Below are 24,533 nucleotides of genomic sequence, written 5' to 3' on the forward strand. Positions count from 1 at the left end.
ACCTATTGCATATAGTATCTGAGATATGGACTTAACCACAAAAACTTAACCTTGTTCACTGGTCCATGAAATGAGGTCGAGGTCAAGGATAATGGACATGTGACAGATGGAGGCTTGATAATAAAACCAAAATGGTTTTAACAGAACTAAAGAAGCAATCAATGGGTCAACTTTACCAGTTGTGTATTTGTTAAGTGCAAAGGAGAATAAGCTATTTACTCTAAATGTTGTAAGCAAGAGTTGAAAAATTTCATCTTACATAGAAATGTAGTGCAGTTGGGGAGACTTTTTTTCAAAATGCTGCTTATTTACTGGTAGAAACACAACTAAAAACAGTTTTAAACATAACTTTTTTAACCCAGATTTGGATAAAAAAAAAACCAACCACCTCCACTTGAGGGAGTCAACCACAGATTGATTTGTTTAAGTGTTGTTCATAAGGATACCATATTGTCCAGGAATTGTACTTAACCTTCAACCAATTTCTTATGATTCATTGATGATGCTATGGTTTACTGAAAGAAGCTTCTCTCTCAGTTAATATGCATGACATTGCAGTAATATTTATTTACAGTAGGAGTAAAATCAGATTGTCTTTTGCTGATATGACTTGGCTTCCTATGAACTATTGACTCATGACATAGCATTTTAGATTATGGTTCAGAGTCATAATCATCATCAAAATGTACAATTATATCACATTAAAATCATGAAATACAAGTGATTGCATTCAAAGACTGGAAAACCTTTAAACATTGCTTTCAATGATACTGAAAATATTAACACACAAAAAAAATGTTTTGGTCTAACAATTAAAAGTATAAAAAAATAGGGGAAAGTTTCTCAACAGGTAAACAAAGTGCACTCAATACTATTCTTTCCTACTGAGCGGTGTCAAAATATGAAGTTAAGAAGTATTGGAGAAATGTGATGAAAACTTTAAATTTCATTCAACAAATAGAAAAATTCAGATTAGCAGGAAACAAGACTGACAAGTGCTGACCAAATAATAAGTGATTCTGTTTTAAAAGTGGTTTCCATGAAAAAGTGTGAAATTGTTTTTCTTGAAGGACTAACAGGGTAAAATGTAATTACTTTTTTGTATTAAGAACCTTACCACCAGCATATTGATGTTGGCTGGAAATGGGCATTTTACCACACTGACATAATTCTTATTGTGATCAAGTTGAAATGCAAAGAAAGTAATTCTGAAATTCATGAATACAACTGGCTGTATGCTTTGGAACTTAATTAATAAGTAGTTTGATATATTCAAATATGTTGCAAAGTGGCAACTGTTGATAATATGCATTTAACAAAGTGAGCAACCCATTCTCTCTAGTTTCTTCCTCTGTCCTCAGAAAGTTAATTGCTTAATATAGTATCTGAGAAACAGACCTATAATTGTTAATGTCTGTGTCATTTTGGTCTCTTGTTACGTCTTGTGGACAGTTCAGTTGTCTCATTGGCAATCATACCACATCTTCTTTTATATACATGTACTAACCAAAGAATTAAAACTAAATCTGTATCTGTATGTATACATTGAGGACACCAATTCTGGCTTTTAATTAATGGGAGAGAGAGACACCTATTGGTAATGTTTGAGAGCAGCCTTGAAGCTCTCAACTGTATCTGCGCATACAATACGGCCTTCCAGTTGGTTCCAGTGTAGTATGCTCTTGACAAAGAAAGAGTTCTTATACGGATCAGCGTTGCTAGGAATAGTTTCTAGTGCCTTCGTATTGTTCTTCGATGAATTTGTCACTATATTGGCACTTACAAATGTTTTAGGATTAAGTTCTACTCTGCTAGCATTTTAGTGACTAACCCCTCTTCTCCAGACCTGTAGTCACCTGTAATGAATCTAGCTGCTATGCGTTGTATTCTTTCCAATTGATTTATATTATGTTGTGTATATGGGTCCCATATTATGGCACCATATTCCATAGTTGATCGTACTAATGATATATGTGCAGTCTTTTTGGAATCTTTTGGGCAGAAGCGTAGATTTCTTCTTAGAAAGCCAAGTGTCGAATTGGCTTTCTTGGCTATATTTGAGATATGTGTGGTCAATTTTAAATATTGAACAATATCAGATGAACCCTGCCAAACAGACCCATTTATTTATAAACCACCTATTGCTTCTAGTATCTGAGAAACAGATTAAACCTGACATCCATCAATTAACAATGAAAATGATGTAAGAGTCAGATGAACCTTGCAATTATTTCATTCAGATATAATAATTAACCTATTGCTTATAGTATCTAAATAAATGGAATGGACCACAAAAACTTCAACTTTTTCACTGATCAATCAAGATAGGTCAAGTTCAGATGAAGTGTGTCTGATGGACATGAAGACTGTTCAAAGATCCTATATACCAAAGCTTTCCTATTACTCTAAAGTAAAAACTTCATGTAATAAGTAAACTAGTTTCTCATAGCAGTTGCTGAATCAGTCAAATGAGATCAGGGACAATGGTCATATGACAATTGGAACTTTAGAACGTAAGGCATCTGTATACAAGGTATTAGGCATCCAGGTGTTTAATCTTCTATATTATAAAACTGCATCTGTCTTTCAGATAGTGATATAATCAATGTTCTCTGACTGGCATCACGAAAAAGACAATTGTTTTCTTAATTTACATTTATTAAGAGGCTTAGTACAGCAAAACAATTATAATTTATACTACAATCTTACAATGAATACATATAAACCCTCTTTACAACAAGTATAATCTTCTATAACAGACATACTCATATGTTATTAAAAGATAGGAGTAAAATTTTGTTTATTGCTTTCCAAAAAACAACTATTAACAAACACAGTACAATGACAGTTTTGATCAAATGTGTGCATAACATGAAAACATCAAATCTAAATGTTATTTTCTTGTATTAAGCTAAAATACATCTTTATACGGCATTTTTCAATTTCCAGGTATGAATATATTATAACATTTTTTTCATAGTTTGCCCATTTTTCATTTATACATGAAACCCCACATTTTCCTTTCATATTACAATCTCTATGATTTTTACTATAATGTAGTTGGAATGTTACGACAGTACTCTTCCTAACTTATTTATTCAAGAACACAACAAAGGGACTTTTTTTTCTATACTACATAAATTATACAAATTCATAACTTGTTAATTAATGGTTTATCTATTACATCGGATCAATAAGTAATTTATTATTATGTTGCCTCCAGTATAATTCCTTCCAGGATTTCTTGAAAAAGTGTCTAGTCTTTTAATCATCCCTAACAATCACTAAAACATATTCTATATTAATACTGAAAATAACACATATCTACCCTTCAATTACAACAACTCATTAACATTGAATCAGTGCAAAAAAAATCTTGTTTCTCATTTTTACAATCGTTTTTGTTGCATTTTTTCATTTATACTGGTATTTTGAATTTAGTTTTGTGAAATGGTCTTGCATATTTTTCACTTTTGAATATTGGAAACAAATTTAGATTAGTATACTAAGACAACTGAAATTAGAAAGAAAAAGGAAATATTGAACATAAACTATATATATATATGAATTAACAACATACCCAAAGTAACAAAAAATGATTTATATAAACACTGAATACATGTATACATAAAATTAAGAAATATACTGTAGTTGTTCCCAATTAAACATGAAAAATAAACAACAGATTGCTCAGGCAGCCATTTTGTACAAGCAAGCTTTTGACAATATCACTTTCAATTCATTTTGCACATGAAATAGTTTATAAAGTATCTGCAAAAAATACAAAGCCTAGTTGATAATTGGAAGTTAACATATTATAAGTACTTATTAGAAGCAATTCACATGAGCAACGTGATTATACAATCATTAATAATTACATCAAATGAATCCAGAATAATTTACAAATGTATCCACGATTATGTATCATCATATTTGTTTAATTATGACCAAGTTATTTACTTTTTGGTTCTTTCAATCAAGATTAATATGAAATGGACAAGTGAAATGATAAAAATGAGGAAATATAATGAAACAAAAATAATTCTTCCTTCCATTGTGCAAAGAAAATATGTAATTATGTATGTCCTACCATCTTATTTACACAAATACAGTTGACTAGAAAGAACTTATTAAAGAAAAAGTGTCACATCTGAAATAGTTATATGTTTTCTGCAAAACATGTCATTTACACATTATTTATATCTTTTATCCCTAACCTCAAGTCAATATGCTGATATACATGTTATATCACATTAAATATATATGCAATGATGTTAAATATATTAAGTTTATAATACCATTAGTTTTTAGTTTGAAAAAATAAAAATGGTTTTCAATAGTTGCACAGCAACAAAGTTATGCAATTATTTTGCTTGTATATCAGGATGTAATGACATGTGTGTTTTATTGTTAAAGAACTTTTATATTCTATAGCAAGTCATTGAAGACTTTATGAAACTAATGCAATATTGAGATGCATTACAATGTAATCCTCGCCAATAATGCTAAATGAAGACTTGGGTCTTAATAAATCATGTTCTTCATTTGAACCTTTTCTTTTTAAAAGTCACCAACCTGTTAAAAAACATTTCCAGGATAATACTTTTTCTTAAAATCAAGATGGCTGCTCAGAGATTCATTCCAAATAATATCATTCTTTGATTACTTTCCATCAGTAATACTCTGAAGTTTGGTTTGTGTATTTTCTTTCCTTTTAGGAAATTTGAAACAATGTTATGATGAGAACTTTTATGGAATTGATTATAATTAAAACAACTATTAAAATTTATTTTGAAATCAAATGTTTATGCAAAAGTCACTATTTTAACTATAACTATGAAAGTCAACATTGCTCTAACAAAAACATACAACATAAAAATCTACTGAAATGTTATTTCTTTAAAAGAAATAATATGCCTAATAAGACATTACCATAAAGTATCTATAATATTTATATAAAACCTTATGCCTTTTTGTGCATTAATACCTCTACTTCCATGATGAGACTTTTGGGAAAAAAATTGAAACTGTTTCTGATATAGAAATTAATTATCAATGAAAATGTTTCTCTTGTATGATAAAGATGTGGAATAAAAATTTACACAAGACTGGGGTGAAAGATAGGAATACTGTTACTATGGCCTAAGTAAGACTTGTAAATTTTATATTTTATAATAGTTCTGATCTGACCAGATTAATTGCCAGGTAGTTATACATACAGCTGTACTACAATATGATGTGCAACATGATATGATATCATTATAAACTAAATAAGTTCTTAACAACAAAATGATTAAAACAAATAAATAACAAAATCTCACAACTGCACCATCCAACTTCTTTTTTTTTTATCACATGACTTTCAAGCGTTCTAATTGAGGAACTTTGGCTGGAACAACTCTGAGTGAGTTCAGTATTTATTATTTGATCCATACTGACTAGCCATTCCTTTAGCTGCCCCTGATGCTGCATTAGCCGCAGCACTTTGTACATGTTCATTCCTCATTACTCCAGTGGAGAATTCCTGTTGAGCTTTGGCAAAACTGGCTCCAGTACTTCTATATATTTTGTGCACCTAAACAAGAAACAGACAAAGTTCAAAATTATTGTAAACTATAACATCAATGTAAACATAATCAATCAAGTGATACAAAGAAAACATTAATTTTATACTATATGGTAAACAGAAAGTAGACCATTTGTTTTCTCAAAATATATGCAGTTACTTGAAACAAAGAAAAATCATCTGTCATTTTGTGCCAAAGGCATTTATTTCAAATTGAAGTATATTACTATAGCCAGGGTTTCCCCTGGGTCAATTATTTTTTTCGCCACCTCTTTCGCCAAAACAATATATTTTTCGCCACTTTATTATTTTTTTCGCAAGTTAAACAAATTTATATTTCTTTTAAAATTTTCCTTTTTTGCAGCCCCCCCCTAAATAAGACGTGGTTTTTACAACAATACGAAGCATCTTATCACTTTGAATTGATCCTTGGTGTAAGGAGTAGTCATTATATTGAAGAGTAACTCTCATCACCCTTTTGAAAAGACCACTTCATAACGACAGTTTTCTTTTCTAGACCATCGTAAATAAGTAAAACTATATGCTCGAAAAAGTTATCAAAAGTTATCTTGAAACACGTGTGTAAATGAACGACTTTGAAGTACAAAATCAAATCAATGATCTTTTCTGGACTATCATAAATAGAAGGAGAGGAAGCGTACAAATTTAAACCTTATTTCATTACACTGTCCAAATTGTACGGTCATACATGTGACAGAAGCCATTTAACCATATCAGTTTGTCATATCATACAATCAACACCTTTATTAATTAGTCCTTTGATGTCGATAGCTATGAATGCAATCAGCTGATTATTGATTTTCTCTGTCAAAAACTTAACGAGTTCAAGGTGAGTTCCGAGTATTGTCTGATCGGTAAAGTCAGAGAAACCAGAAAAAAGTAAATAAACAAGATGGCTGAAAATAAATCGTTATATATATTTCTATCGCCAAATTCTTTCGCCAATGATGAATTTTAATCGCCACAATTATTATTTTTTCGCAAATTGCGAAAATGGCGACCGCCAGCGGAAACCCTGACTATAGCAATTCTAAACTTTGACCTCCAATACTTACTTAAATTACTTTTCAAATACAAAACTCACATCACTGTTTCTTACCATTCTTATAAAATAGTTATATCATATTAAATATTGTTGAAAAGTAATATAAATTCAATTTCCTCTTATAACTGTCAAATATGATAACATTGGTTCAGATCTTGAACACTTTTTCAATAAAAAGAACTTTTGGAAAACGGAACAGAGGTTTGAAATTGTGATTGCTACAAGATTATTTGATAGTGAACAGGAAGATTGATATACATATTTCTCTAACATGCAGGATCACTGTAGTGTAAGTGCCCAAGCGTTCAAATTCATCATATAACTATTACAATCACTTTTATGGACATTTCTTCTCTATACCACATAACTTATATTTGCTGTGAATTTTATGGTAACAATTTGAAATTCATGAAATTTAAGATTAATTAAAACTTTTCAACACTCCTTGATCGAACTCTATAGTTTTTTGGAAAACTAAAGGCATCCCCAAACACGTACCAAAATTACAATGATATAATTTTAAGACATTATTTTCACAGAGTATTCACTTTAATACTATTTCTAATATTTCATTTGAGGTTGAGGAGCTTACAAATGCGTTTATTTTAAGTGCTGGAGTGTAAATTGCTGAAATGTATTGAGAATTGTGCACGTCTTTGAATGCAGTGTAGATGGCTTTTCTTTGAAATGTTTGGAGAAGTGTGCATGTCTTTGAATGGACTGCAGCAAGAAGTATTGGAGTGTAGATTATTTTACTATCAAATGTATTGAGAATTGTGCATGTCATTGAATGCAGTGTAGATGGCTTTTCTTTGAAATGTTTGAAGAAGTGTGCATGTCGTTGAATGCACTGCAGCAAAAAGTATACAAGCTTAGGGTATTTGGATGAGGCATCGTTACCCTGATCAGTAAGAGAATTTCAAACACAGCTGCCAAGGAGAAGAAGAATGCTATAAATAGCATCATCACACCAGCACCAGTATGATTTCCAACTACTTTAAAACCATTTATCCATCCACTGTTGGAAAAGCAAATCATAATTATACAAGTCTTTAATATGTACATACCCTAAGTAGTAAAACTAACTGCAAAACAGCACATATGGAAAAGAATAAAGCTATAAATAGCATAATGGCCCCTGCAGCGGGTTTTTTACCCACAACTCCTAGACCATTTATCCAGCCCCTAAAATATAATATGGAAAGGTTCTAGAATTAAGGAGAAAACAAAAATGTAAAAGATGAGGTTTCCTATTACCAATGGAACTTGGAGCCAGTCATAGTATATAATAATGGTACTTTTGGTATTACATTTCCAAATTGTGGTTAATACTTTGATATATATATTGAGATTAAAATCAATATGACCTGGCTCCAAGTTAATTTAAAACATAAAATAATTTGGTATTCTTCAAATCAACCTAGTTATCCCAGGAATCTACTGTATAATGTCACCATTAGAAGACAGGTAAGTGTAAAATAACAACTTATCGAAGACTTAGTCTTAAATTACACACTTCTTTTTTCCAAGGTTGTCACATTCTGATTAGATGTACAGATGTCAATACAAAGTTGTTATTTTACAACTTCACTGTCCGAACAGATTTCACATATTTGTTCTTATAAAATTTCATTTTTTTTTAAATAGTCAAACTAGTTCAGATCTATACATTTTTTTATTTAGTCGTTAGAGAATTATATGCTTTCTTCTAAAGATTTAATTTCCACAAGTACAATTGTTCATGTTTCTGTTAGTATCACAAATATAGTGAAATCTGCCAACTGAAAAGTTATATCTGTAATACATAGTATATCAAAATCTGATGTCATGCAAAGGTTGGCCTCCCTCCTATTTCAATAAGCAAATAAACTAAAATAATGTAGAAACTACTACAAATTCAACAAGACTTTAAAATTACATGTGACTTAAAAGTATACACAAATTTTTCATAGATTTGTAAAAAAAAATTAGTGCTTGTTTTGTAGTATTTTCTGTAAGCATAACAAAATAAAACATTTGATGCAGGGACTGTCCAGGTGGCACCATCTACCTTGATTAAGACAATAAAACTAGAAACTGCAATAAAACCAAATAAAATGCCAACGAAGATCATCATTAGTCCTGCTGCAACATTATTGGCTATCAGCTTAAGTCCACTTATCATTCCACTGAAATTAAACAAACTTCTCTGTCAAAATGGCATCAGAAAAGCATTGTTATCAAAACAATAAAACTTCAAAAACAGAATCCTTTTTTCAAAATATATTATCAATACATAAAATATTGGTATTTTTTCCTTTCTTATACATGTATATTTGCATATATGTAAACAAGAATGTGTCCCCAGTACACGAATGCCCCATCCGCACTATCATTTTCTGTGTTTAGTGGACCTTGACAATGGGGTAAAATATCTAATTTGGCATTAAAATTAGAAAGATCATATATATCATAGGGAACATGTGTACTAAGTTTTAAGTTGATTGGACTTCAACTTCATCAAAAACTACCTCCCACCAAAAACTTTAAACTGAAGCAGGACAGATGGACAGACGAACGGACTGATGGATGCACAGACCAAAAAATCATAATGCCCATAAATGGGGCATTAAAATTAATTAGTGTTTATTAAATGAACAGCCCCAAAAATTACTAGTGTTAAACCATTCAAATATACTACAATCTATGTTTGAATTATTATAGAACAAGCAAAAATATCCATCACCAAACAAAATTAATTCAAATAAAATACAAAAGGAACCTGAGATACTTATTTTAAGCCCATCACCATGAAATAAAATGTAAAAATATAATTGCTTAAATACTTTAAATCATTTTATGCACAGACATAATTTTAGAGACATCAGAATTATATTCTTATTCATGAACCAAAGAATTTATCACATGGGCTTCACAGTATTTCTGGATATATCATGGTAACAAGATAGGTAATTTTTTTTCAGACTAAATGAATTTGATAATCTCCATTAAATTTCAGTAGCTTCTTTATTGAAATGGTGTTATTTTCTTTAATCCTTTCTTATACCAAAATTTAGATAAAATGGTGATGTTTTTTTTCAAATTAAAATAAAACCTCAAAAACTGTATAGAAAATTTAACTTTCGTTCTAATGATAAACTGATAAAAAAAATGTGAAGTGAATAAATCTCAATCTCAATTTGATTCACTTTTAAAGGTCTAACACATGTAGAAAAATTATCATAAGAATCTTTTGAAATATAATATTATTTCATAATAAATCATGCTAAACTGTGCAAATTAATGTTTCCAACATGAAAAAGCAATGTTTAAGCATTATTGTACAAGTCTTGTAAGCATATCTTTTGGGGGTTAATAAGAATATAATTTGGATTTTGCTTTTATATTGAAAGTTGAAATCCAGCAAAAGGTTTGAGTGACTATACCAATGACTGTTCCACACCAACATTCAAGGTGCACAGGGAAGGGACTTTTACAATGGTATTACCATCTACTAAGTCAAATTTTGAGGTTCACCATAAAAAATGAAAGATGATTGTTTCAGGACAACAATGCACCCGCTCAACCTATGCAATTTTTCAAGTTACCTATAACTGGACATTACTTAACAATGGTCAATTACACACAGCCCAAATTTGAAGTCTGTTTGCTTGTTGTGGTTCTAAGAATTGTATATGAGTTTCATAAAGTTTGTAAGTCAAACTTAAGAATGCAGAATGAAAATTTGCAAATTTCTTAGTTGTCATGGGGTACAACTCTATAAAGGTAACTGAATCACTGCTGAAATTTGAACTCTGTTTTAAAGTTTTGATTCTAGGCATTATGAGTTTTTCATAAAATTTGGATGAAGATATTTTTGTTAGAATGAGGAAACAAAATGGGAATTTTGACACCATTTGCGAGTATGGTCTAAGGAAACGATGATAGTCCATCGGAAGGGGACAAGAAATGGCTGACCCGTGTTAAGAGAGAGCCATATCTCTTGCATGTTAAAGACACCCTTGTAGATTTCGAAAAAAGAGTAGGCTAATGCCGCTACAAGGCAGCACTCGAACCCGCAAATTGGAAAGGGACTAATATAAGTTGCAAAACTTGTTTCCCAATCCACTCTAAATAAATATGTTTAAACTAACAAAATAGGGTGCACAGAAGTTTGGACAGTCAAGTGATATCAGTAAATGTCCTCTCCCTTAGTGGCAATTGCATTTAATAAATTTGACACACAATAAAAGTTCAGATTGATTCAACGACACCTTTGATGGATCCCCTGAATGTTTTCATAGAACAGTGTTGGAAAGTCTTATGCAATGGATATGGTTACCATTGAGATAATGCTCAAATGTGGCCTCAGTGTTAGCTTGTGAGGACAATACAAGTGCTTTGTTGGTAATTAGATACTTACACTGTGACATCAGTTACTCCCAATGCTTGCAATATACACACAAGAAATTGGAAGAAGAAAATGAAGAAAAAAATAAAAAAGTTGAAGGAACTATCACTCCTGAAAACAAAAAAGAAAAATATCATGCAATAATCTTAAAACAACAATCAAATAATGTATACTTACACAGAAACAGTAGAAATTCCTAAAGCCTGGATTATACACACAAGGAATTGGAAAAAGAATATGAAGAAAAATACAAAGAAGTTGAACGAGCTATCACTCCTGCAATATAAAACATCATAAGTCTATTAGGGTTGTATCAATAATTCCTATATGTGTTTTATATATTTTTATGTTTTTTGAAAGTTTCAATATTCATTAGAGGCTAGGGAAACTAAGTTTTTAACACCTTATTGTAATTTTTTTCTTATAGTATCGAAATTGTCTTCTTTGGTAGTGATGATTAAGGATATTTTAAAATTTGTTGGTTCAAATTTATGATTTGATGGCCACAAATGGAGTTAACAAGTGACACACAAAACTGATATTCAAAACCATCAATTCATAATATTATGATAGTAAAATGGCTGTTCATCTTCAAATACAATTCTCAATTCTATTCAAAATAAACGATAAAAAAAAACCTATTAAATTGTACATTTTAAAATCATTTACACGACAACCATATTTTTGCATAAGAATTGAAGTTTTCACATTATAGATAACATGGATAATATACATTCTAAATTCTCATATAATAAAGTTTGTGACTTTAAAGGAGAGTTTTCTCATTGGCACTCATAACACATCTTCTTATATTTATTCACTTGTTTTATTGATAGTTGACATTTACATAGTTTCAGGTACAAATCAACAAATATGTGAAAAATTATATATAGGCTGAAATGAAATTTAAATTGCCCATGTGATCATGCGCTCCTCTTTAGTGCAGGAGGCAGTGGGTCTGATAAAAAGTCTCATACTTCATCAGTTAACATGTACCAATAAAAAGTAAGACTTATTAGAATATTGTGTCTAGTTAGGGTGACATGTCTTACAGGATCTTGTTGGACTTTTTAAAAACGTGTCTACAGCAGGATTCACATTCAAATCACATTCAAATCTTCCGATCTAAATATGCATTTAACTTGCAACTGGAAGTTTAACAGCCATCATTCATATTCATGTGAAGTTAAAATGTGATAATTGGATTATTTTTTATTTTTAGGTGCTTATATCTCCTATTCTAATATAGAATTTGTTCAATTTTCCTTGTTGTAGATAACAGATTTGGTAATTTAACAAAATGAGTGAGTGTGTTTTAAAGTCAGATAATTGTAATGTTTCCATCAATCTTACCTGAAAGCTTTGTAGACAGGTCTATACCAGCATAAGAAAGAACATGGTGTAAATAAGACAAACCAAACAATAGATAATCCAAACGTTACTCCTCCATCACCGTCCACAATGAAAAAAGCTAAACTCGCCAACACATTTAGAAGTAATACTAATACATAAACTGAAACAAAGAGACATTGGATTAGATTGATAAGTCAGAATTCAGCTGGATTATATTGGTAAATATAAATTTCAACAATTTTACATTTCCTTTCAAAATTCTGTAAAAAAAATGTCATGAAAACCTTATGTCATTTATTAAAAACAAGAATGTGTCCATAGTACACGGATGCCCCACTCGCACTATCATTTTCTGTGTTCAGTGGACCGTGAAAATTGGGGTCAGAACTTTAATTTGGAATTAAAATTAGAAAAATCATGTCATAGGGAACATGTGTACTAAGTTTCAAGTTGATGTAACTTTAACTTCATCAAAAACTACCTTGACCAAAAACTTTAACCTGAACTTCGCACTATCATTTTCTATGTTCAGTGGACCATGTAATTGGGGTCAAAACTATAATTTGGCATTAAAATTAGAAAGATCATATCATGGGGAACATGTGTACTAAGTTTCAAATTGATTGGACTTCAACTTCATCAAAAACTACCTCGACCAAAAACTTTAACCTGAAGCGGGACGAACGGACGTACAGACGGACGCACAGACGAACAAACGAATGAATGGAGGCACAGACCAGAAAACATAATGCCCCTCTACTATCGTAGGTGGGGCATAAAAATACACCAAAGAAGGAAAAGCATGAAATTAGGTTGAAAATTGTATTATGAACTACTATTTCAAAATGCCTAAAAGTTTCATATTCAAAGGACATAGTTTTAAACTATTGACATGAAAAAACGTAAACACAGATTTGAACATAAGTTGAGTTATACAATCCAAATATAAACATGATAATGTTAATCCTTATAACTACAAAATAAAATAACAGGTACATGTATCACCAAAAATAATGTAGAATTCAATCCTATTCAATCAATTAAAGAGTTTTTTCCTCTTTAACTTAGTATTTTTTCCACTTAACAGAGATTTGTTGATTGGACTCATCATTTCCATAGGTGCTTAAATTATCATTGGCATTATATTCAGTTGAATGCAATGTACTGTAAATACACATTTCTCTTCAACAATATTTTTATGTAATTCATATGTAATGAAATAACAGTATACACTTACACCACCATAAGTAGTATACAAATTTTACAGTCCTCTGGAATTCTAAAGGAATATCAACACTAAAATCTTGATAAAAACATGGACCAACAGGACAAAATCCAGGTAACGGTGGCCAGTTGTTCTGTCGGTCTGGAAAAAAAAGATACATAAACATTAAACGATGAACTCTGGGAGTTTCTAGACTAACACTTGTTAATCATGAGAACACTGTTTTTCCAAGTGATGAAAACTTTCTACATGATCATCTTTACAAACATATCTTTTCCGACTGGAACAGATCTCAGGGGCGTAGCTACCCGGAGGCACGACAGCACGTGCATCCACGTCGTGTTCACAAAACAAAAAAATAAAGAGAGAGAGAGAGAGAAATGAGTTGTCAATCGGAATCGGACAGTGACGCGTGATGCATGTATTATCTTAGACTATTATGATTATAATATTTGTTTGACGTCGGAGACTGTTGGTGTCCCGGATATTAGTTTGACAACCTATAGTTACAAGTGTTGATGAAGCTGTTCGAGTCATGCAGAAAAAGATCGTGGCTCCATATACACTTACACTCAGTTGCGTGTACATTGATTCGACATGCAAAAAAGAAATGGCAAAATCAAAATTTATAAATTGAATGTTAAAGGAAACAACTATATATGTTGTCCCCTTTTTAATTAATGAAATATCATTAAATAACGACATTTGGTTTCAAAATTTAAAAAAATGACAAGATCAGGAGGTCACTTGTATCTTTTACAAGATTTGAATTTATATTCAGTCTAAGACATGTAGTTTTGGAGAATATTTCACAGTGTACAATTCATCCGTTTGGAATGAGATGTACCAATCGGCATTAGAATTATTAGATCCCTTCGATATCGTTGAAAATATGCCGAGGCGAAGTGGTCGACAGACTACCGGAGCCAATCTCCCTGCACCCACGCCAAAACAGTATTGGAAATTCTTATTATTTTTTGCGTTTTTAGACCATATGATAAGGGAACTGAAAGGTGGAGTCGCTTCAAGTATTATCTTCTTTGTGCTGTATCTGCTTCATCATAATGTAGGAAATATGACATACGAAACTGACCTGTCATGTAATTTTGACGAATTCAATTGGGAAGGTCGCTCGATGCCGGACACGTACGCTGTTTATAACATCTCGCGAGTACTACCATACCATGATGGAGATCTTTCAGTCACGGTACTACATATGTAATTGAAAACAAATGTACGATCAACAATGAACAACGACAGTTACATAGCATTACTGCATATTCATTGCGATTTCAGTGTGAATATTTACAAAGTATATAGAGAAGTTTCTTTCTTTCAAGACCCAAAGAGCAGATTTTGGACAATTTTGAGTAAATTCTTATAAAAAATATGAGTTGTTTATTTGTTACTCTATTCAGAAGATTTATTAATAGTTTTACATTCATAAATTTTTATCTACATATACATGTAGCTCCTCGTTTAGCCGTCCTATGACCAAAAAAAATAAATCTGCAAAATAGGGTCCCAAAATTTTTTAGCCTCGCTCCGCTCGGCAGAACTTGCTTCCACATCGTTTCTTTCTAGCTACGCCCCTGGATCTGATAATTCCTTGGACTTTAAATTTTAATGTCCATCACACATTCACTGTAACTTATTTATAGCTTTATTTTGCAACCCTTTGATTATACAATTACAAAATTACAAAATAAAAAAAATATATATTCTACTTGAAAATTTAAAGCCTCATACCCGTAGCCAGGAGGGGTTCGGACGAACCCCCTCTTGAAAACAAATAAGCACTGTTAAAGTCAATGTTCTGTTCGAATTGTGACTGTTAAAGTCGAGTTTGTGAATCGAACGAACCCCCCTTTGGAAATTCCTGGCTACGGGTATGTGCCTCACATGGAAAATTATTCTATTGTATGAGAGTTACCACTAAAAGACTTACCATTATACTGCATGTTTCTCATTTCTCTTTCTTTTCTTGACAGTTCTTCTGCTTTTCTCTCTAATTCCTAATAAAGATATTAACATAAATCAATGTTATCATTTTATTAGGTGAATCTTAATATAAACAGTTGTAGAACAGGTCAGATGACTAAAAAACATGATCATTAATGAATTATTCATTTATTCAAAGAAAGCAATTTTAGCTTATTCATTTTCAAAATTTAAGTAAATGAAAGTCACAATAAAAGAACAGTGTTCCAATGTTACTCTTTTCCTTCAATTTATAAATATCTTACATGTCTTAGACAAACATTCTGGCTAGATCAGCTACAATTACCAAAAGTTATTCATAAAGACAGCTTTCTGTTGAAAGTTTTGACTAAGTACTGGTATATGTACATCAGCAGGAAACTTAAATTTAAAAGTCTGCATGTTGAATTTTTACAAAAATTTGTGCTGTCATACTAAACATTTCTTTTTAATTACTTTCATTTGTTCCATTTAAAAAGTATAACAACTACATGAACATGATGAAATAATTAAACATTTAGAAAAGTCCTCACATATATTTGTTAAAAGTTAATTTTGATTTCTTACTAAACTTCTCCATTATATCAATCAACTTATACTAACCTCTTGTCTTTTCTGTAGATCTGATGTATCAATTTTCTGTGCCCCTGAGGCAGCGTACGGTGGAGGTTCTTCTGATGGCTGCATTATAGCAGGCTGAGTAGCTGGTTGTGGGGGAGGTACTGAGCCACGCCCAGCTCCCTGCAAATTAGGAAATAATGGATGTAAACATTTTTAACGCATTTACATGTATGTTAGAATCAGGTAGACATTGTATCACCTACGAATTTAACTCCTGAACAATAGAAGTAAATATTGTCAAAATTTGAATTTTAAAAACATTTAGGAAACTGTACAGATAACTTACCTGCAAAAGCACTGAAACAAACATACAGATATCTCATATTAAGGTGGTACCTAACACTACAGGGAGATAACCCTGTAAAATCAGATATGCATTTTAATTATGTGGCGTTGTTAAGGGAATGTTAAGCTTCTCAATGATCAAAATTAGTGTTTGTCAAACTGCTATATAACCAGTGTAATTTTTCTGATAAATTGGTTGGTTTCAATTTTTAAAATTCTAATATTTTGGTCAAAGTAAATACTTTGCCAAAATTTTATGAAAATTAAACGAGCCAAATTAATTTTAGTGAAGGTGTTGGGTACCACCTTAATGTGATGCATGTTAAAAAAAAAATTAAACATTAATTGTGTACAGAATCTCTTCAGATGCTTCCAATAAGTTTTGAATGAGTTGACAGTTCAAATGTTAAGCTATCAGTTGTATCAAATACTAGCAATATACATATAATGAATTGTAAACACTCCCCATACAGATTCACCTTGCTAATGCAAATGACAAATATAGTGTATTCACTGTATTGTACTGTACTCAATAATAAAATTAGACTCTATACTTAAATATGGCAATAACCTTAAAAAGCTGCATAAACTGTCATAAAGCTATTCCAGAAAAAAAGCTGTTAGATGATAAGTTGATGAAGGTTTCACTCATAGCCACTATAGCAAATGTATAGCATGTGTAAGTTGATAGTCACTATAGCATGTGTTTTAATTTTCTAAGTATGTAAATACATATTTTTAAACTTCACAAATTCATACAGATTTCATCTTTTCTAATTTCCATACAAAAAAACTTAACTCCTACAATTTGTTGATGTATTCTAACATTCCTACCATACACTTAACATTTCTACCACAATCATTTTTCTGGAATAGCCCATAGACATAAAAGATTTCTATCCAACTTTGTTTTAAATTACTTTTGACAGTCGGTCTGTCCTTTAAAAATGAAGTTTAAAGCAGGGTTTTGCAAGAGAGTGCATGTTTAACATGTGTAACTCAATTTAATTTTAGAGTAACAAAAGCGTGTAATTAAAACTATAATTATAAGGGATTTTTGTGTGCTTTATATAAAGAAGGTATAGTAACAGTCAGGGACTGTTGCATATATTTACATCTAACAGTGGCTGTTCAGTCATTGACTACAAATTATAAATAGAATATTATCAATTTATACAATTTAATCCCTACAAAATATATACCTAGATTATGTTATCTTCTTCCAATGTACTATTTATGTAAATATGTTTGTTAGATTATATCTAAATGCAGATGCATGGTACTTTGGTTTTCCATTGCACAATGCACTATTTATAACTCATAACTGAAATAATCCAAATTTAAATGATATGGGAATAAAGTTAAACCCCTTTTAAGAGGAATCTGGATATAAATAAACATTTCCAAAATACCAATCATTCGACCTACATAAAATGTACAAGTATCATTAATGATTATAAAATTATATTCATCCACAGCCCAGACGCAGTCCAAATTTATCTCCTACCATTACCTTAATCGACATTGAAATTCTTACGTATTCAAATGTTTAACTTGCACTGATTCTGTTCATGTGTGAAATATATTAAAATTATTTTAATTTTGTTAATCAATTACATGTATATTATAACTATGTTAATTATGTCATATATTTATAATATGTCAAATCCATCTAAATTTGAACTGAAGTTAAACTTACTCCTGCTGCAGGACGGGTTTTATTACCATCTTCAAATGGATTGTACTCATCCATGGTACCCTGGTTTGTACCAACATTTCCACCAGTAGCTTGACGTACAGAAGGATCCTGTAATATAAACCAAACTTCATAGATAAAAATACCTCACAGAAAATTTAAAGAACCATGAATCTGTGTACATTTTAGTAGTCATTTACAAGCAAGTGGTCTGCATCATATTAATTATTATGAGGCAAAAAAAATTAATTGCTTCGCTGAGCGTAGCCTTATATGACCGAAGAGGTTAAACCCTGAACAGCTGCTGATGGGGCAAATTTGGACACAATATTCAAGCTTGATCCTGTCTGAATTTGGATTGTGATAAAAAAAAAAAATTTTTGGAATCCATTTAAAAAATTGGACCCCCCCTGTGAGCATTTATCCCCATACTCGATCCCAGCCTTAGAGATATCTATACTCTTAAACACCAATTATTGTCTGTGGAAACTAGAAAAATTTGCATTCTTATTTTTTTCAATTAGGTTACAGATTAATTTCCAGCGTTATTAAGTATTCATTGACTTAAATACACCTTTTTTACTTGTTTATCATTGGTTTCTTTTTCCTAAAATTAAACTGCTTTATAAGTTTTGAAAACAAAGATATATTTTTGTATGAATTGAACTTTGTCAAGTATAATTTTTTACTTGTACACAGGCAACCTAGACAAAAAAGTTACTTGTCCAGATGATATAATTTACAAGTAGGACATACATTTAGCATTTCCACACCCCTGCTTGCATTATTATTTTTCTCAATTAAAACAATATTAGTTTTTTACCAGGTTTAGACCTATCTGTAAATTTAAGTGGCCAATTGTTGCTACTCTTCCATTCTCACTTCACAGTACAATAACATCATTTCTTCATGGAACTAGAAAGGCCAAGGTTGGGCGGTAAATATCATCCCCGGTATTTACCAGTGGTATTTACTGCCCTGGACAATACTCCCCATGTGTTCAATACTGGCAAATACTGGTCGATTTAATTTTTTATGGTTGTTTTTACTGTTATCAATGGAAATAAAAACTTGATAAAAAGTCAAATATACTTAAGTTTTATTCATTTATCATGTTTATAACACTTATTCCTACTGATTTAAAATTCAGTTATTATGTATTATGATATTGCATACTAAAGATATATGAAAATTTACATATTATTTCAATATTTAAAAAGCAATATATTTTTTATTCAAAATGTATGATTTTACAGGTACATTTTAATTAATTATATAAAATCAAAGGCAAATAAAACTACTGGTAAATGAAGTCACATGTGTCTATTTACCTATCACCTGGCATTGCTACATGTACATGTAGGCGCATTGCATTTGCGCCAATTTTTGAAAAATACAATGTTTCATTTGCGCCACAAGGTTATATTTCATTTGCGCCAAAAACTTAAAACTTCATTTGAGCCATATTTCAGGTAATACAGGTACTATATAACGGACAAGTCAAAATATTCATTGCTCTAAAAGTTTAATTTCTACAGTATTCCTTCTAGATAATTGAGTGAGTTCATACAAATGTTTGATTCAAAGCTGAGAGTCACTTAGGTTTAGAACTATATAATGTTCACATAGATATAAGAAGATGTGGTATGAGTGCCAATGAGATAACTCTCTATCAAAGTCACAATTTGTAAAAGTAAACCATTACATGAGCTGCGTCGGATAGAAATCGACCTTAAAATTTTACACAATACATGGTTAACCTATTCCGTTTTTAAAAGAAGTTCAACAGAAAGTCTAGGGCTTTGTGCTATAGTTGAATTACTTATGGAATGCTTAAAAACAGACCAAACTTCATTATTTTTTTTCACTGTATTTTGTATATAAATGTTCCAAAACCAACCAGTCTTATGCATTTACATATCTACATGTGCGTACGTCGTACACTTGCATAAGGTCGATTTCTATCCGACGCAGCTCATATATTATTATATAGGTCAAGGTACGGTCTTCAAAACGGAGCCTTGGCACACACCGAGTAGAAAGCTTTAGGTTTTGTGATCGCGTTGATTTATAACAGAACAGTGTTTTATCAAGTTTCGAAATTACTTGTATGGTCGAATGATTTCTGAGGAATATGTTTAATTATGCAAAAAAAAACTACCTTTATTAATATTTTCTTTTATTCTTTTACCTGCATTTCCCTGTAATATACCTTTTTTAATTCCATTACCTGCATTTACCTGTAATATTGGCGCAAATGAAAGGTTTTATATTTGGCGCAAATGAAATATGGTTTGTGGCGCAAATGAAAGATTTTTTTTTAGCACAAATGAAATGCCAATTGGGGCAAAAGCAAAGCACTGCTACATGTAGGTGTGAAAATTTAATTACTAAAACAACAGCCTCGAAAAAATGTTGACAATACAATATACATGGGTTGAAAGTAATAAAATTTGTAAGGGTTCTGCGGAACCCAGTGTCTCGCCTACTTTTGCTGTAAATCGCAGGCTCAACAAAAAAGAGGAGAAAACTCAATAAAAATATTCCTCTTGATATAATCTTCTGACTGTAAGAAGCTTCTGTCCAAGTTTGGTACAATTCCAGGATAGTTTAAGAAAGTTATTAAAATTTTAAAAACTTTAACCACAGGGTGAATGTAATGTTTCCCCGCAGAAAAACTAAGTCCATTTAAAAGTAAAACATGGAAAAAATGGATTTATTTTTTTACAAAATTTTCTTCTGGATACTATCATATGATCATAAACAAGCTTCTGTCCAAGTTTGGCAGAAATCCAGTATAGTTTAAGAAAGTTATTAAAATTTCAAAAACTTTAACCACAGAGTGAATATTTGTGGACGACGCCAACGGAATATAGGATCGCTTAGTCTCTCTTTTTCGACTAAAGTCGAAGGCTCGACAAAAAGTGATACATGAAGACTCCTTTAAACAATAAATTATTTCCTGTCTATTTAACTGAGACCTTCTTCATCCTTGAAATGGAATTTTGAAACAGGGACAAAAAGTTTTTATTTTTTACTATAATATTATGTACTCATTAAATCAAAATAGATCCCTGTTTGAATTTACAATAGAAATGAAAGCATTAAAAATAATTTGAACACTTTCTATATTTCATTATCAATAGCAATTATAATTGACCAGTTAAAGAGTGGCTTTTATAGTAATGACCACTCAAAATGTCAATCGACCAGTATTTCCTGGCATGGTCAATACTAGTATTGATAGCTTTTTTGCCAACCTTAAGAAAGGCAAAGTCTTTCTGATAGCTATGTTACCAGCAACAATAGTAATATGCTACATATTTTTACCTAAGATATGAAATAAATATCCAAAATATAAACTGTATCCCCAGATAAAGCGACCAAGATGGGAACAGAAATGTTTACCATGTTTACCAGATAATTTCTAAAGTTTAAAAACAATTGGATAAGATAATTGCTTTCTTGATAATGTTATTCAGGGCTGATGATATTTAACTTTGCCAGACCCAGGCTATCAAAACACCTTCCAGTCACTTGATCTTGCACAAAAGCCCCATTTGCTGGACCTGCGCAAATTCTGCTCCCTAGGGTAGACAGGTTCGATCATTAGCTGCATCTCTAAATAAGGGGAAACATGGAGCATGCACTTGGAACCAAACACCAGAAAAAGAGAAATAAATCAAATCACAAAAACTTGTGAAATGAAAAGGCTGAAAATGTTCCGTGAAAATAATCCTGTACAATGTTTTTTAAGAGAGAGTACAAAAGGTGCCTGTAAAGTGTAGCCAATAATGATAAGAGTGACCTCTGACATATCTGAAAAAAATACAGGTTTACTCTTCCCTTTAAATAAAAGAGGGGCGAAAGATACCAGAGGAATAGTCAAAACTCATCAATTGAAAATAATGTTGTATTGAATAGAAACATATAATGGCAGACGTAGTTCTATCTTTAAAGCCTTAGTTAGCTTACAATCAAATACACAACGCAAAGCAATAATCAACATTATAAAAAAAATAAACTGACAACGCCATGGCTAAAATGAAAAGACAAACAGACAAATTAGAATACTTAGAAACAACATAGAAAACTAAAGACTGAGAAACATGAACCCCACCAAAAACTGGGGGTTATCTCAGGTGCTCTGGAAGGGTAAGCAGATCCTGCTCCCCATGTGGCACCCAGACATCATGTGCTCATGTTATAATTATAAACCAGGTATTAAATGGTAGGTTACATTAATGAAAAGGAAAGAAGATTGTAGTTATGACGTAAGAACATCTGTGAAAACAGATATTTCATTACGGTCAACCAGCTCTTAAAAGACTATCAAATTCACGATCAGGTTGTTGTCTGGTGGATGTTGACAAGACTCGAACAAGAGGCTGTAAGGTCATTGATTATCTATTTATCTTCCCTTTGAGCATGTTGAGGACGGGAGTGGGTCATACTAAAGCCTACTGAACAATTAAATTCTTCTAAGTACTTCTAGTTTAAAATTACATGTAAGGTGTTTTTTTTTCTATTACTATTAGTCATGTTAGTTGTGAAGTGATGACTGAATCTGATGTCACTGACACTGTGATCAGTTTATAAAAAGCCACGAGTGCAAGACTTTGAAATTCTTATATGAATGAAGCACAAGATGTCTCAAAATGTCACAAGGAATAGTGTTAACCCTTGTAAAGTTACAAAATGTAAATAGGGGATGTGCTGTCTGTTTTCCGGTGTGTTGGCATAGAATTCCTGTGAAAACGACTTACAGTAAAAGGATTTGCCTGTGCTTCTGGATCAGCGAATGGATTGCTGTCAAAATCTGACATTTTCGCAGTATCTGTTTTCTACTTTAATTGCCAAATGAGATTGCTATACGGATGTCATCTGCGAAAAATTACTTTATTTACAGGTGGAAAATTATAATGGCCGATTGACAGCTTCCGTGAAACATGCGCAGTTGACACTATCACATGAAATATGACGTCATCCTGTACATTTATATTACACCGTGCCATGTGATGTTGAGTAGCCTAAATAAATTATAGACAACAACTAAACAAAGGATTCACGAAGGTCTGAATGCTGATCTTTAATTTCGCAATTTTGAAGCAAGGTTATTTTATATGTTGGGCATTTAATAAAAAAAAATTACAGGTGGACTCAGTCGTGGATAGACTACATGAAATCATCATACTTTATCATTCCAATTATTCTTTAAAAAAAATTTCTCAGAAGTTGAAATTATCAAAAGGCTTGATATCTTGATTGCCAACTTTTTTTTTACGATTTGGGGAACTTGATTTCGGTTCAGAAACAATCGCCATTCCCATTGGAACCAACTGTGCCCCCTAATAATTCTTTCCGATTTGCCCCTTTCACCTGAGGCTGAATTCATATAAGAACTTCTTAAAAAAAGAAAGAAAGCAAGTTAGGAGTATCATTTAACGTCAATTTGGCTATATATATGATGTTATATCATTAAATAATCATTGAATTCAATAGGATGATTTAATTCGGCGGGTGACTATGTTGACTGTGACACATCTAATGCTATCGAATTTAAGATAAAGGATACACCAGATACACTTGAGTCTGTCTCATACTTTGAATTACATCTAGAACTTGACATTGATTCTCAGCTAAAAGTAAAACTTTACGCGAAATGAGATGCAATGATTTGGGTCAGTTCCCGGCAGTTCTGAACCTTTCTCTGTTTAAGGTAGTAACATTCTAACAGTGCACACATGTACACGGGGCCGGTATATGTCTCCCATTTGATACAAACTCATTGGCTTGTATTTCCTATCAAGATTTCCTTGAAAGACGGTTGCTGCCCACAAGGGAGCTTTTACACTATCATCGGCTCAGGAGTTCCAAGTGGTTATTTAAAGCGGTTGAAACCATCCCTTCGTAAATTTTACGGACGCCATGATTATTAGAGTTGCGGTTGCAGATGACGATGGATATGTTCTAATTTTGCCGGGCATCTACATTTCACCCACTTCCGCCATAAAGTGAACTTATCTACCGAAATTGACTTAATTTTATCACCAGGTTTGTATTTGCATGAGCAAAAGACGGCGGGTTGCCTTATGTTAAGCAGGATCATCTTACTATTCGGAGCACCTGAGATTACCCTGGCTTTGGGTGGGGTTCGTATTGCTCTGTCTTTAGATTTCTAAATGTTGTGTTTCCTGCATGTTGTATTTAACTGCTTGTCCTTAATTTTTTTTGTCAAGGCATTGTCAGTTTATTGTGCACTTATCAGTTTGAATGTGCTTATCGCATGCATCTTTCACTTTTTTAAAACAAACAAGGTGTTGATAGAAGACGATGAAACGTCTAAACTCT

At 31.7% G+C, this 24,533-nt stretch overlaps 1 protein-coding gene across 5 annotated transcripts; it reads right to left on the reverse strand.

The window, feature by feature from the left end:
* Nucleotides 1-2,637: 2,637 nt before the first annotated feature.
* Nucleotides 2,638-23,156, reverse strand: LOC134714615 (secretory carrier-associated membrane protein 1-like). Of its 5 annotated transcripts, none has more exons than XM_063576003.1 (10): nt 22,949-23,156; nt 18,186-18,293; nt 17,602-17,628; nt 16,184-16,321; nt 15,549-15,615; nt 13,613-13,741; nt 12,376-12,535; nt 11,035-11,133; nt 7,533-7,650; nt 2,638-5,575 (listed from the first exon to the last, which is right to left on the reverse strand). In XM_063576003.1, the coding sequence occupies exons 1-10, from the start codon at nt 23,006-23,008 to the stop codon at nt 5,411-5,413; spliced, it is 1,071 nt and encodes a 356-aa protein (XP_063432073.1). In that variant the 5' UTR covers nt 23,009-23,156; the 3' UTR covers nt 2,638-5,410. The 5 variants fall into 5 exon arrangements, with proteins under 5 accessions (XP_063432073.1, XP_063432072.1, XP_063432071.1 ...); XM_063576002.1 differs by lacking the exon at nt 7,533-7,650 and adding an exon at nt 7,700-7,817 and having other exon boundaries at nt 22,949-23,155; XM_063576001.1 differs by lacking the exons at nt 7,533-7,650; nt 11,035-11,133 and adding exons at nt 7,700-7,817; nt 11,200-11,298 and having other exon boundaries at nt 22,949-23,155.
* Nucleotides 23,157-24,533: the final 1,377 nt, after the last annotated feature.

The sequence above is a fragment of the Mytilus trossulus genome, chromosome 4 (assembly GCF_036588685.1).
Source record: "Mytilus trossulus isolate FHL-02 chromosome 4, PNRI_Mtr1.1.1.hap1, whole genome shotgun sequence".
Taxonomy (NCBI): Eukaryota; Metazoa; Mollusca; class Bivalvia; order Mytilida; family Mytilidae; genus Mytilus; species Mytilus trossulus.

Excerpts from the sequence above, each read along its gene's own strand:
- LOC134714615 (XM_063576003.1), bottom strand. The coding sequence starts at position 23,008 with ATGTCAGATTTTGACAGCAATCCATTCGCTGATCCAGAAGCACAGGCA. Across the intron at positions 18,294-22,948 it reads CACAGGCAAATCCTTTTACT|GATCCTTCTGTACGTCAAGC; the intron begins GTAAGTCGTTTT and ends TTTATATTACAG. Across the intron at positions 12,536-13,612 it reads TGTATACTACTTATGGTGGT|TTTATGTATTAGTATTACTT; the intron begins GTAAGTGTATAC and ends TCTTTGTTTCAG.